General features: G+C 40.9%; 1 protein-coding gene across 4 annotated transcripts in view; it reads right to left on the bottom strand.

Moving 5' to 3' along the window:
• The window catches only part of CLIP1 (CAP-Gly domain containing linker protein 1), a 93,953-nt gene that overhangs the window by 53,217 nt on the left and 25,707 nt on the right, over positions 1-15,029 (bottom strand). For 2 of the 4 annotated variants that reach the window (XM_079717658.1, XM_079717661.1), the window contains exons 7-9: positions 13,124-13,184; positions 3,989-4,933; positions 2,323-2,439 (exon numbers count right to left, since the gene is read on the bottom strand). In XM_079717658.1, the coding sequence (XP_079573784.1) occupies positions 2,323-2,439; positions 3,989-4,933; positions 13,124-13,184 (1,123 nt within the window). Of the gene's footprint in view, positions 1-2,322; positions 2,440-3,988; positions 4,934-8,710; positions 8,816-11,879; positions 11,913-13,123; positions 13,185-15,029 lie in introns of all 4 variants that reach the window. The other 2 variants (XM_079717659.1, XM_079717660.1) reach the window with 2 other exon arrangements.

Below are 15,029 nucleotides of genomic sequence, written 5' to 3'. Positions count from 1 at the left end.
TTTGTACGTAGCAGTGTGTATACGTTAATCCCAAACTCCTAACTTATCCCTCCCCCCGGCCTTTCCCCTTTGGTAACCATAGTTTGTTTTCTATGTCTGTGGGTCTGAGCTCTGAAATGTTTTACATCTAAGAATAGTCAGAACCTGTTATCTTAAAACCAGATCTGTGTCAACTACCTTCAACCAAAAAGTCCATTGCTCACTCACTATCTTCTCTAAACATGACAGGAGGGCAGGATAAAACCACTCTCCTGATCTTCCTGAGACGAACTTTGAGCTAGATACACCAAGTGAATTTTTATTTTTTTAAATTTTTTTAATTTTTTAAAAATATTTATTTATTTTTGGCTGTGTTGGGTCTTTGTTGCTGTGTGCAGGCTTTCTCTAGTTCCAATGAGCGGGGGCTACTCTTCATTGTGGTGCGTGGGCTTCTCATTGCGGTGGCTTCTCTTGTTGCAGAGCACGGGCTCTGGAGCGTAGGCTCACTAGTTGTGGTGCACGGGCTTAGTTGCTCCGCGGCATGTGGGATCTTACCGGATCAGGGCTCGAACCCGTGTCCTCTAGCATTGGCAGGAGGGCTCTTTAACTACTGTGCCACCAGGGAAGCCCCCAAGTGAAGTTTTAAATGAGTCTTTCTAATTAATTATATTTTATTTTAAAAATGGGCTCACAAGCCACAAGTCCATCAAAGCCCACAAGTTGTCCACCTGTGTTACTCCCAAAGCCAGACCTCAGGTGACATGTTTTCAGAGGATGTAGAGGAATACTCTAACTTAGAAAAAAAAGTAAGGCATCCTGAAAGTTCGGGGAGGAGGGCAGAGAAACGACATGAAACTCAAAACACATTTTCTTAAAGGACACCATATTGAAAAATGGTAATTTCCAGGTCAACTTTTCTCAATATGTAGCTGAAATATGCTGTATCATAACTGTCTGATAAAACTCTCTACATTGAAACTGTGCAGTTCAACTGGCAGCCACCGGCCACGTGTGGCTTCTAAGCACTTAAAACGTGGCTAGTGGGCCTCCCTGGTGGCGCAGTGGTTGAGAGTCCGCCTGCCGATGCAGGGGATACGGGTTCGTGCCCCGGTCTGGGAGGATCCCATATGCCGCGGAGCGGCTGGGCCCGTGAGCCATGGCTGCTGAGCCTGCGCATCTGGAGCCTGTGCTCTGCAACGGGAGAGGCCACAACAGTGAGAGGCCCGCGTACCACAAAAAAAAAAAAAAACGTGGCTAGTGCAACTGAGGAACTGAATTTTATATTTTATTTAATTTTAATTAATTTAAATTTATAGAGCCATATATATAGACAGTAGCTACCATAATGAAGAGTGCGGCTATATAGTTAACATTTTATAAAGTAGAAATATGTAAGAGTGGCATTTAAATAAGAAAAAAAAAATCAAACACTTTTTTTTTTTTTTTTTGGCCGTGTGTCATGTGGGATCCTAGCTCCACAACCAGGGATCAAACCCACGTCCCCGAATTAGAAGCACAGAGTCTCAACTACTGGACCAGCAGGGAAGCCCAAAAATCAAACACTTTTATTCACCACTGGTATTAGCAGAGAAGTGTAAAACGTGGAGAACAGGAAGGTGCATGTAAGACCCAAGACAACTGACCCTTCATAGCTAATGTTTCTCTTATCAAGTTTTCTCCATGAGCCTACGCCTCTCCTTTCCCATGACATGTGGGCATCACTGGCACCTGCCCGTGGTTATCAGCCTTGACTAAGCTTGTGTTTTTGATGTAGGAGCCAAGGCAGAAGGGAGAACAGTTGAGAAAAAGACAAAAACTGTCCTACAACCTGGGATTAAGCAAAGAGGATATATATGAAAGGAAAAGTAATTTCCTGAGGAGGACTAAACTGAGCTGTAAGAGGGAATTCTGTGAACTCGTTCATTAGACAGCACCCTGCCTTGCTAAGAGGGTGCCGATGGTCCAGGAGAGCTTGTTGGCTTGCTGTCACAGGGCAGGTAGGACAAAGCATAGGGCAAGACCTCACTATATATGAAACCTAATGTGCTGGGTATATAACTTGGAAGGTTCCTGTGTTTGGTGAAACTAAGTAGTCAATAATGTGCCAAAGCAATGCATTACCAGAGGCAAAGGACAGATTAAAAAAAAAAAAGTAATACTTACCTTTATTGCTAGTTTGGGTTTGATCCAGTTCCTCTCAAGTTATTCATCAACCAATCAATACTTTGCAAGAGAAAGGAAATAGGTGCAATACGTCTTTCTTTACAGAAGTTTTTGTTTTTTAAACAGGAACAATTCAAATGGCCAGAAACCCTGAGATTCAGATTCCCAACAGGTACTTACCAAAATCTGAAGTTCTTTTTCCAAAGTCTCTTTCACTTGACTGACTTCACTCAAGTTTTCCTGAAGTTTATTAAGCATTAGCTCTTTTCCCTGCAGCTCTGTGGTGATGCTACTAGCCTACCATATAGAGTTACATGGTACAGAAACCAGTGAACGAAAGGAAACAAAAAAGAATGAGAAAGAAAACATAAAACAAATGTAAAAAAATGTATGAGATACAAACATAACCAAACAAAACTGAAAGGAATAAAGGCATGGGTAAAAAGTCATTTTGGTGTTTTTTTGGTTTTTTGTCTTTAATTCTAAGAAGCCAATGACTTTTCATACAATCAGTTCTAGATAAGATTGTCCAATGGCTAATGTTAAATAATCAAAAGAGTATTTTTCTATACCTGAATTTGGACTGTCAGCATGCTCTAAAGCAGAAAGTACAGATGCTTACTTTCTAAATGAGACAGCTGAGCAATTTCATCATCTGGACTTTAGAAAACCTTAAGACAGGAATGGTGGATTCATATGGACTGTGTTTCATTTTCTGTATTTTTGTACACGCTTAAAGTATTTCAACAGTTAAAATAAAAATTTAAAAATGTACTACACAACAGTCGTCAGAAATTGGCTTTCATTAAATCTTAATGTAAAAAAAGTAGACCAACACATTAGCTGCAGATTCCATATTAATTTTTGTGTTTTGATTGGTATTTCAGAACCAAGTGAGGAGATCTGAGAAAAATTTCCTATGACTGTCATCTTCAACTAATGTTACTTAGCAATTTTTGCCGTTTGTCTGTCTTCACCTCTCCCCATTTAACCATCACAACCCTTCCTTCTTTGCCAGTAAAGCAGCTTCTCCCGCAAAAAGCTCAGGACATTCAGCATCAATACCAGCGCCTCCACTAGTGGCAGGAGGACTGGGAAAAAGGGCTCCTTCCTTGAACAATCCTTAAAAATGAAGATGACATTTAGCAAGGCTAGTGAGTAAGAAAGGTAGCCAGCCAATGTCTCACATCATTTCCTATGCCTTGATCAAAAGCACACTTGTCCAGTCTTTCCTCAAAAAACCAGGGACTAGATCACGTTCTCATTGTGACCTAGAAAAAACTCCAATGAGACATAAGTAGCAACGCAAAGGGCTCCAGGCTCTTCACCTTCATCTTGCTGCGACCGTTATTTAACATAGCATGTTAATTCGCACCAGTCAAGTGCTCTCGGAGTTCACATTCTGTTTTACATGTAACCTTACGGACAAGGCAGTTACGTAGGTGGGAAAGGAGGAGATGATCTTACAAGTTTCTATCTTATTCTTTCAATTCATTCACCTCAATGCCATCATTTCTGGGGAGTTCTCTATTTTAAAAAGTTTATAGACTGGAACCCAGCTTAAACAGGGGATCACAGCAAGCCCAGAGATAAACTAATAAAGTGTTCAGATACTAGGAAACCAGGATTAATCCACATAGTTGAGCCACTATTTTCTCTAATCTCCTCAGATGAAACCATACTCAAAATACTCAGAAGATACTATACTCAACTGGGAAATTTGTTAGCACCAGTTTTAACTAAGTCAAGAATCTGGAGGATGAATTACCTCAACTGAAAAATAAGATACAATGCAAAATAAGAACAAGAAATGGAAAAGAAAAAGATGGAGGATGTTGATACAAACCTTGCCACTTTCAGCATTCTTTTCGATCTCTAAATTTTTAATCTGTTTCTCAGCTGCCTCAAGCTGCTGTCTAAGGTTCTCAATTTCCGATTTACCTTCGGAACTGGCTTTCCAAAGAGCATCAAGATCCAAGAGCTTTTCTTCGGCAGCCTTGAGCTGTGATGTAAAATTACCAATAACCTTGGTTTGTTCATTGCATTTGGCTTGTAGTACCTCTAGCTCCTTTACCTTTAGCTCAGCTTCCTGCAATTTGTTTAAGGTGTCCTCCATTTCTACTAGATGCTGGTCTTCCGCTTTGTCCAGCTTCGACTTGATGGCTTCCAGACTGTTCTCCTTCTCTTTAATGACTTTCATCAGTTTAGCCCTTAGGGCTTCGAGCTCTTTAGCATGAGCAGACCTTTCCAAGTCTTGTTTATTCTGCAAATTTTCTATTTCATGCTGGTAATCTAGTCTCACTTTCTCTATTTGCATTTTTAACTCTGCAAATTCTGCCGTCTCCATGCCAACCCCCTTGCTGAAGGACACCTTCAGCCCCTCCATCGCCTGCTGGTGGGATGCGATGGCGGTCTCCAGCTTGGACTTCCACAGAGCTATCACGTCCGAATTCTCCTTGTTGGCGTGATCAAGCTTGCTTTTCAGTGACTCGTTCTCTTTGGAAAGCTTCTCTGTGGTGGCCTGAAGAGCCTTTATCTCCTTCTGATGCGTTTCTTCCCGGGCTCCAAAATGCTCCTTCAGAGAAGCGATTTCTTTCTGATGGTCAGTATGGGTGGCTTCTAACTTCTCTTGCAAAGCGCTTATCTCTTGTAAAAGGGAGAGTGACATGTCAACATCCCCAGCAGGCTTACTGGACTCCAGCCTCCTTCTCAGCTCAGCTACTTCCTGTATTCTGAACGCTAGGTCTTTTTCTAGTTCCATTATGCGGGACTTTTCTGACACTGTGGCCACCTAGTATCAGCAAAGAAAGAGAAATCATTTAAATAACAAATCACTGATGATTTTCTTTAACCTTGAAGATCTTCAGTAACCACCCCAGCTCAGGCAGCAGTCAAGCCACCAAGAATTTCTATGTGTTAATCTAGCTGTGATAATGGCTTAAGCCCAGTTCCGGGAGCTCCAAATCAAATTTATAGTCTTTGGCAAACTTTTCACCATTTTGAGATGCTAAAGGAAAATAAAATTGATATTGAGTTTAACTCACCCCCAAAATATTTCTTTTCCCTTTAAAGAACCTTAATCAGGAAAGTACCCATTAACTGTAGTAAGTTAATAGAAACAGTACCTTTCAAGGTTCCCCTACATCTGCCTTCTGGAAGAAGAATCCTTATTTTGCCTACTTCAACTAAGGCGTATGAACGTTTGTCTATCTGATGGAAGTGACTTTACAGAAGTGTGCTGTCCCGTACGGCAGCCATTAACCACACACGGCTACTCAGCACTTGAAACGTGGCTCCAAGTGTCAATTATACATCAAATAATGAAGACTCAGGAAAAACAGAACACATCTTGTTAATAATTTCTTTCTCTCTTTTTTTTTTTTTTTTTTGGCCACACCACGTGCCTTATGGGATTTCAGTTTCCTGACCAGGGATCAAACCTGGGCCCTTAGCAGTGAGAGCGTGGAGTCCTAACCACTGGGCCGCCAGGGAATTCCCAATAATTTCTTATACTGATTACATGATGAAGTAATAATAGTTTGGATATATTGGTTTAAATAAATAAAATATATGACTAAAGTAATTTCACCTGCTCCTTTTTACGTATTAAAAAAGTATGTTAATGTGGGTACCAGAAAATTTTTAATTATATATATGTGGCTCATGTCATAATTCTGTTGGATAGCACTGGTGTTAAAGGTGTAAAAATATCTATGAAATGTTTCATTGAATACCACGACAACTGTAGAATAAAAGCCTCAAGTGGATAAAGAAGAACTAATTTACTAACCTTTTTTAAAAAGGACAAGAATGATTACTTACCTGCAATGATACCTAAGAATCTTATACAGAGTCCCTCCCCCCTTTTAGGTTTTGTAATTCCTTCACCATCTTGACATGCATGTCTCGCTCCCCTAACCCAGTGGTTCTCTGACCTTAGTGTGCGTGTGAGTTGCCTGGGACGTGTGTCTACGGTGCAGGCCCAGTTCCTCCCACGTGTGCTCTGGGACAGAACCCGGGAGTACGCTGCTATTTAAACTCACACCCCCAGGACGAGGAAAAACACTTTCCTGACCTGCGTCCTTTTGTTCTTAGGAAGTTATTTCCCTCTGCTGTTAGGCAGTAAGTTTAGTACACAAAATATGTGGGAAATGGTAGCTTTGGGCATAAAAACTCATTATTGGACTAACCTGGGAAATAGAAGGGAACCTGAATGACTTAAAGACATCGGTGAATCCCCAATGTCATGGATCAAAAGTCCTCCGGAGTGAAGGTTCTGCTCCCTCACTGCCTTTATCGGGACAGAAGGTAACGGGTGTGTTCTTCCTTCAGCCCGTCTGTCCACCTACAGGCTGTGAGATGGACAAAGACTGACGTGTCCACCAAGAACAGGAACATAAAGCACTTGGGGCTCCAAAACTGCATGATCAAATCATTAAGTATTTCAGAGCTGGCTATAATTGCTGTGTTTCAGGGTTTTAGGTGCTTCAAAGACGTTAATTCATTTACATAGTTTTTTCTGGGGTGGAGGTGGGGAGGGAGTCCACGGATAAGGTGCATGATTAAACCCCACTGCTACAAGGTCCATAACATAAATAAATTGAATCCAACAGGGCACTAATTCTTAAGCAGTCACAACAAAACCGTCAAACGGAGGAAATACCAAGTAAAAAATAAGGGAAAATAATAAATAGTGTGGTTATGCGGCATTTTCACAGCAGTTCCATTTTTAAAATTTTATTTCTCAAAATCTGCCCTCAGGCAAAACTATCTATGTGTCTGCCTTTCCCACCATAAAAGTAAGGTATCATTTCTTATTCTTGCTAATGTTTCTACAGCGCCAAGCACACTGTTTATAAACTGGGCTTACTGGCCTAGAGGAATTCTAAAGCGCTTCCCAAAAAAGGAATGTAGATGATGGGAAACTTCGATGGGTCAGTGGTTAGTTTCACGCTTGGCAAACCAAGAGTGAGGACCAATGGGAGACGAGGCTTGTTATAGGAAGATGACAGCTTGCTTGAATCTGAAATACTTAAATAAACCATGCTGTCAACGGATGCCTTCTTTTCCACAGAAAACAAAACAAAAACACAAAAAGTCAACACTGTTTGCTGACAAAGCGGTAATGGAGATTTGTTCAGAAGTAAAAAAAATCCATCCTTACTTCAACAGGCAGCCACACCACGGGAGTTCAGTCTTACTATGAGTTCCTTGTATTTCCCAGATCAAGTCTTTGGCTCTCGGGTAACAAAGAAACGGCACCAAACTACCAGGATTTTTTTTCTTACCAAATACACAGATGATATCTTTGGTTTTGAGGCTGACTGAGAACATTTTCTTTCTCTTAAAAAATAAAAACTCATGACTTAGAGAAGAAATATTACTCGATTTTCTAGATTTTTTCGATCAATGATTTCTCAAGAAGAGAAATTTCTACAAATACTAATAATTCAAAAGGAAAAAAATCAGGATACCAAATTTGATCAGAGACAGAATAATTTTTGAAATTTTAAAATTAAGGATCTGGGTGATTTAGCTATTAACAGTCAAATTTGTGATTTAAGAGGTATATAACACATACATGTTTTCTTATATGTGACTCAGATTAGTTCTTAAATCTTTTACCACAAAACTACTTCCATAATGGACAGTAGTGGTTAAGAGCACAGACTCTGGGGTCAAATGGCCCAGATAGAAATCCTGGCCCCACTATCTCTATTAGCTGTGTGACCTTGGACATATTATTTAACCTCTCTGTGCCTCGGTTTCCTCATCTGTAAAATGGGGACAATACTACTACCTCTCCCCTGGGGTTGTGGTAAGACTGAATAAGTTAATGCTTGTAAAGTGCTTGGAATAGTGCCTGGCATAAAGTAAGCAGTATATGTGTGCTTAAATACATAAATAAGTGAAAACATGACTAATGCACTGGCTCCGAGAGCCAAACGCAGTGAGCTGGGGGTTGTAAGAAGCCATTCTGTTCCCAACACACTTTCTCCTCCTGACCACTGAGATTCTAACCTACTGGGTAACAGAAATTCAAAGAGATCAGGTGTGAAGAAAAAAAGATAGCTGGGGTGAAAGTCCCTAACTCTCATTTAAAAAGAGCCAATGTTTCAATTCCCTTTGCCTAACAGGCCAGGGAAGAAGGCAGGAAAAGAGAGCTAAAGTGAAACAACAAAAAATTATTTAGAAAACCCACTAGGAATATGAGAACAAGAGGACCACTGATGGCTGGTGCAAACTGGAGAAAGGTATTTCCCGGTATTAATACAAAGAACCTCAAATGCAGCTGTGGACGTCCATGCAGCCTACACAGTCGCAGAGTTTCGGATCTTGATTTTGGTTGAGTTAACCAAAGGAATGAATCTTCACCTTGGACAAAACGTTCCACATAAAACACCTGTGCCCACCCATCAGCCTACACTCACGAGCACGTGGGCGGTGCCAAGACCAAACTCAAGTCGAACCACTGGGTCAAGCCTTAGGCCAACTGCAGGGCCCGTCACCCGCGGTGTCCACCGTTCGCAAACATGGGTCTGCTTCATTAAATAGTGAAAACCATTACCCTAGTGTCTTCTAACTCCCTCTGGAGTTTGTCAGCTTTGGTCTTTTCAAAGAGCAGGCTCTGTTCAAGCTCCTTAATGCGGGCATGCTCCAGTTTGGTCTGCGTCTGTCAGTAAAAAGGAAGAGGAAGAAACACAACAGTGCCACCGTGACATGCCAGCACAGGAGGAGAGGGCGCGGCATGCAGGCTGAGCCAGCAGTACCTTCCGCCGAAGGATGAACAGAAAGGGTGATGGAGGAGGGATGAGGGTGGACCGAGATGAAGAGGTTGGGGGTGAGGATGAACACTATGGACAAGAGGATGAGGTGGGCAGGGGACATGAGCTAGTCTACTGAGACAGAAAAAATGGAAAACACATGAGGCAAGGTGAAAAGTGTCAGATGCATGCAGCCAAATATAAGTTATATTGATAAGTGAAGTTTATCAGCACAAATTAGAATAGTTAATATTCCTCTAATCTATCATTTTCCCTCCTCCCCAACAACAGCTACTTGACATTAATGTGTATGTAACTGACTCAGTGACTTAAAAAGTAAATTGACCCTCAAAATGATCATTGTCACCCAAATATGGAAAAGATAACGTCCTAAGTCTGTAAGTGTTCAGTTAGTCCCTAGAGCGGATCTTTGCACTTTGGCGTACAATTTGACGTGAGCAAAGGTCAAGTATTAAAACTAACAAAGGAAATCTAGGACCTAGAGCTAAGGAAATCACACCAGTGGCCTTTTGCTGAGCTGAGTGAGAAGGGCCTGTGATTCTTAGCAACATTCCCCTATAAGACAGGTGACGAGCCACTAAAGCTCTCATTTCCTTCCAAGGGTGGACTTTCCAAAGACTGTTGCCAGAAAACAAAGGGGCGGGGGGGTCAGATTTAAAAGAGAAAATTCAGTAATAATTATGCTTGAGGGCCTCCATCCCTGAGGTTCAAAGCAGGAGAAAAGCTGGACTGCAACTGGTAAGGGGCTCCTAATCTTGATCCTAAGACAACTCATTCTTCTCAGTTCAGAGGTAAGAAATGGTGACTCAACAGAAAGGCATGAGTTTCAACTCCATGCAGAAAGAGCCGGTAAGGTCTTCACATATTTCAAAACCTCAGACTCCCCGTCATCACTTACTTACATGGAAGCTGATGGAGAAGCCAGAGGGCGACCTCTTTCTAACAGGCTTAAGTGCATCAGAACCTTAATCAGTTTGAAAGAACCTAGATCAGTCTGAATGGACCTCTTTCCCCACTCACCTCTCCCACCCAAGAGGTTATCAACATAATCAATTGACAAAACCTGGTGACAGAGCTGCTCCCAGCAGCTTCTAGTTATTTTATGGTTCCAACTGGTCGGATCTATCAGTCTGGACAATTAAGGGCAACAAGGAAACGACAACAAACTCTAAAGTGACAGAAAGGAGTGCAAAGCTTAAGGTGGAATGTTTTACATTATAAACATCTTTGCTCACTCCAGTGGTGCCCTGGGGATTTCAGTGCATTCAAGAGGTCAGTTTGCTTGTGAACCAGGTATAAAAAAAAACCATCATAGAATATTTAAAAAGTAAATAAATTTTTTTTTGTAAAAATTCTTCACCTGCTTCAGCTCTTTACATTCAAGAAAAATAATGAAATAAAATTCAAAACCTAATTGTCTGGGTAAGTCCCCTTCGTCCATATGTACCTTAGACAGAGGTTGTTCAATTTACCTGCTTTTACAAGAAAAGAATCTAATCCAGATTTACACAGCTGGGGTCACAGCCTCAACAACAGAAATCCAAAATTAACAGGAAGAAGCCAAAGGCAACAGAACCTTTCTTCCCTTGACACTGAGCTCAGTGTCCTCTGGGTGAAAGGTCACTACTTCCAGATAAAAAGCAAATACCCACTGAATGTGATCTTCTCCCCATTCCGAGACCCTCCAGGTGCCTCCTGACTGGTGAGAGTGCACACGAATGATCTGGGCTCTACAGCTGTACTTGGTCAACTACCAGCAAGGAAGCTAGCGATCCGCTTCCCTTCCACGGTATGTGGTAAAAACGTTATGCTGAACAGGACAACCCTCCCATTAAAATTATTCCTTTCTTAGAATAGGACAGAGTATCCCAGGAGGAGAGCCCTGGGGCAGGGGATTGAGAGAGAAAGCCAAGGCTCCGCAAGAAGCGCACAGGAGAGGCAGGAGGGAGTCCCATGCAGACTGGCTCTGGAGGTAGCAGGAGCCTGTTTTGGAAGCAGAGAAGAGACCCAGATCACTGAAGGAGCTTCACAAAAAGGAGACCTTCAGAACGGAGGCTTTTTAAAAAGTTCAGTCTCGAGTTGTCTAGTTCAGCTGCCGGGAGGCGGTGGGAAGAAAAATTCTTTGTTTTAATCTTGTTCTCTTGTGGTGGTACCTCAAAGGAAGAAGTTTTTAGGTTTTTTTCAATTGACATCTCAGCTGGCAGGGTACGCTGAGAAGCCGAGCTTCTGAGGCCACTCTGGTACGATCTGAATTGGGTGTTTGATCCTAAACAGAGGAAGGAAAAAAAATACACCTCCGTGCCTAGTGGCACTGCTACTAGAAAAATCTCGCTTCAAGAATAATAAATTTAAAATACACAACGTCTTCACTGAAGAATGCTTGCCTCTAGCCTCAAACTAGGGAAAACACTGCCCCAACAAACTGAAGTTTGAATTTCTCGTCAGCTGCACTGGCAGCCATTGGCCAGCAGTGGGAGCTCACACAAAAGGCAATCAGTCTGGGACTCGATTCCTTTATTTTCATGGGAATAAATGAAACTTGGGGAAACTTTCCCCCAAAATTTCTGTAACAACTTCATCTAATATGTTTTATGTTTCAGTCAGGTATCATCTATTTTGGAATAATTCTATTAAAACTAGAAGGCATTATGAATTAAGGGAAGAAGGCCGGGCCCCACACAAAATTCTTTTCTTTCTTTTTGCCTAAATTCTTTATAGAAGAAACGTGTGCCTATGTGTTAAACAAATGGGTTTACAGAACTTAGTCATTACATACAATTTCTTCAGGATTCAAATGTAACTGCTTTGAAAGCCCACATGCACAGAAATATTAAGGACAATGTCTCAAGATCAGATTATGCAGTTAGTATTTGAGTATATCAATAAGCATTTTAATCTGTAATCAATCTGTGTTAACAAGGGAAATATCCACACAGTTAAGTGCCCTCTTACATTCTCAGGATCTTCAGAAATCTGGCTCTTTTGCTATCAGTAAAAAAATAAAATAATTAACAACAAAAGAGAGATTCAACTAAAGTTTCAATATGTGTTAGGGTTTCAAAATAACTGATTAATTACAAGTTTACCAGACAGACTATCCTAGCCTAGTGCTGATGTAAATATTTTAACTGCCCCTCTTCAAAACATCATAGGCTGTATTTGACATGAATTAGATGATGATATGAAACTTCTAATGAGATTTTGGGGTGTTTTTAAATGGATGAGAACAACACAAAAGTCAGCTAAAGGACTGCGACTCTACATGAAATGAGGGAGGAAGACACCCATCAAATTACTAATAATCCAATAAATTCTGGGCCTTATAAAACTAGAACTCAGAATATGTTTCCCTTATTCTTCATTGACTGTAAAGATACATTTATTCCCAAAGAAATCAGAGTTCTTATTTGGAAGGGCTCTTGAAATTGAAGAATGGTGTGGGCAATCAATAGACTAAAATTGCAACAGTAGCAAAAATGTGTATTCTGAGAACTGCACAGACAAGTAAAACTTTTACTAAAATATTACAGATTAAAGTACCAAAAATCTGCAAATTTGAAAATTTTTAAATTTATATTTGTCATACATCTAGCAGTGGTTTGAAAAGCATTGAAACCATTTAATTCTGGTGTCTTATTAAAAAACTAATATGAATGACTGTTAAGAGAGAGAAACTTGATGCTAAAGGAAAATCTCTGTGAATTTAAAATATGCCATGGAATAAAGAAGTTAAAATAAAATTGTTCTTTTTCTGGTAATTACTAGAAAAAAATCAATTACTAGAACATACATTTATTGTCTATAGGGTTATAAAGGATTTATCCTGCTCAACTGAAAAGCAAAGCTGAGATTGCTCTGAACTATCATGATGAAATAAAAAATGTTCTTTAAAATGCCATTTCTGATCATTGGAGGAGGGTATACAGTCTCACTTAGGACACACTGCCAGATTTATGACTTGATTAACTCCAATTCAAGGTTTTGAATTCTGAAGCATGAGAAAAGGGTAGTAAAAATTTTACTCGGCCACCGGAGTTGGGACGGCACAGTGACAGGCTCGAGGGCAGCCACAGCCCACAGCCCACAGGCTGGGGTTCCTGCCGCCCCCCTCTGCTGCCTGTTCTGACCACAACGATTTTATCCATATTTCTGAATACTGTACCCATAAAGGCTTTAGAAAGCTGGTGGGGTTTTACCTCAAGATCGCCCTTAGTAATTGATTCTTCTTCAACCCGGAACTGAAGGTCCTCAACCTTCCTGTGGAATAAAATCAAAACAAAACACCTAAGAAAGTAACTAAGAAACACCTCTGCCTTATCCCAAAATTATATATATATAATCAATGTCCTGATGAATGTAGCAGATGATGATGGAACGAAATGCCTTAGAGACATAGAAAATAAAGAAATGCATCTTTAAGCCTCTGGTTTATAAATCTAAGAGCTCTTCTCTACTTGGGAAACTCTAAAGTTTTATCCAGGTATGGATTCCAGAAGGGATGAGGTAAGAGTTGAGAAAAAGCAACTGGTTCCCCAGGTCACAGCCACCAGAAATGGATCTAATCAAGGCAAGATCTCTTCTCCTCCTCCTCCTCCCCCTCCTCCCAAAACAAAGAAAAAAAAAAAGACAAGATCAGCCTGAAAGGAAAAGGTTTGATTACCACAGAAACAGGTTTGAGAATGGAAATCTATAATTTCTACTTTCCAATAACAGAACATAGGGGAAAGTGGCACAGAAAACAAATCTCTCTTTATACCACCCCACATCAGGCATTCTAGCATGAGGTTAGCAGAGATGCTACCCATGCAGAGATCCCCAGGACAACACGAGTACCTGTTCCAAGAGTAGGAGAATAAGGCTGTGAATAATTTGGGAGAGAGGCAATCAAGGATCCTATTTCTTTGCTTCTAAAATGCACATTTCTTTTTCACATTTAAAAATCTCTGATATGGCATGTGGGTTTCAACTAATGCCATCACAAAGTCAATGAAATATACTAGGAAGATCTACAAAATCTGGGTAACACCCACATTGTGAATCTTTACAAAATTGGATGTAAGAGAAGGAAGAAAAGGAGGACAAACCTACATGCAAAAAAAAAAAATCTTTCAAATTCACTAGCATTTCTAACAAAATTAAGAATAAAAAAATTCTACTCAGTTAAGTCAGAAATACAATCATAGGTTAAAGCCCTCAAGCTTACTGGAGAGCTGGGGGACATTTCTACTGCCCAGAAGTCAGCAGAGCAAGAGCCAGTTTAAAAACAGAAGCAAGTGGTACAGATGCCTTGGCCTTCAGAAGGCCCTGGAAGGGTCTGTCACTATGTCTCGTTCACTCGTAGCCATTTTTAGGATGCAAGGAGAACTTCCTGTGTATAGTGCCTCTCTCTCTCCAGTGGGACAGCCATTTCCCTAGTAAGGCACTGTTATTATCCCCCTGTATCCCCCAGCACAGTAGTGCTCGTGACCATCCTAAGGACCCCTGCATTACATCGCTGCTATCAGAAATGACAGGAGATGGCATTAAGTGCAACCGAGGACAAACAACGTCCCACAGCCCAGAGACAGTCAAGTCGTTTCCACGCAGACACTCTTCCCAGAGATCTTGTTCGCTCACGGCCCCAAAAGACCTTTTATAAGAATCAAACTTGCTTTCTCTGTCTCACACAGTTTATAAAGCACCTGATTTCATCCTGACCTGGATAATTCTCTAATTGAGAGTTTTGTTTTCCTATAAAGGTAGTGAGTTTCCTGAGGTCAGGGCCCCTCTGTCACCCCCCAGACACAATACGATTTCATTAGATATGCAGAAGGCGTTTCATAAAGACCAGGTAACTGGGCCTAGAAAATCCTTTTTCCAGGAGTGGCTCTAGGTAGAAGCTGGGTTTGAATTAACTGACTCAGGCCATCCTCTAGAGGATGTTTGGCACACAGTAGGTGCTCAATAAATAGTTGCTGAATTAATCAGGGCACATTTAGCTGGTTCCAAACTTCTCAAAAAAGTCAAATCAAAGCAAACCCTCCTCACACAGCACGAGGAGTTCAATCTCCACTGAACACACAGAGAGTCCTTTGGTTCTAAGGGTTTGACGCCAACAAGGCT

Source organism: Hyperoodon ampullatus (assembly GCF_949752795.1).
Source record: "Hyperoodon ampullatus genome assembly, chromosome: 13".
Classification (NCBI taxonomy): domain Eukaryota; kingdom Metazoa; phylum Chordata; class Mammalia; order Artiodactyla; family Ziphiidae; genus Hyperoodon; species Hyperoodon ampullatus.
This window is presented reverse-complemented; position numbering and strand designations above follow the sequence as displayed.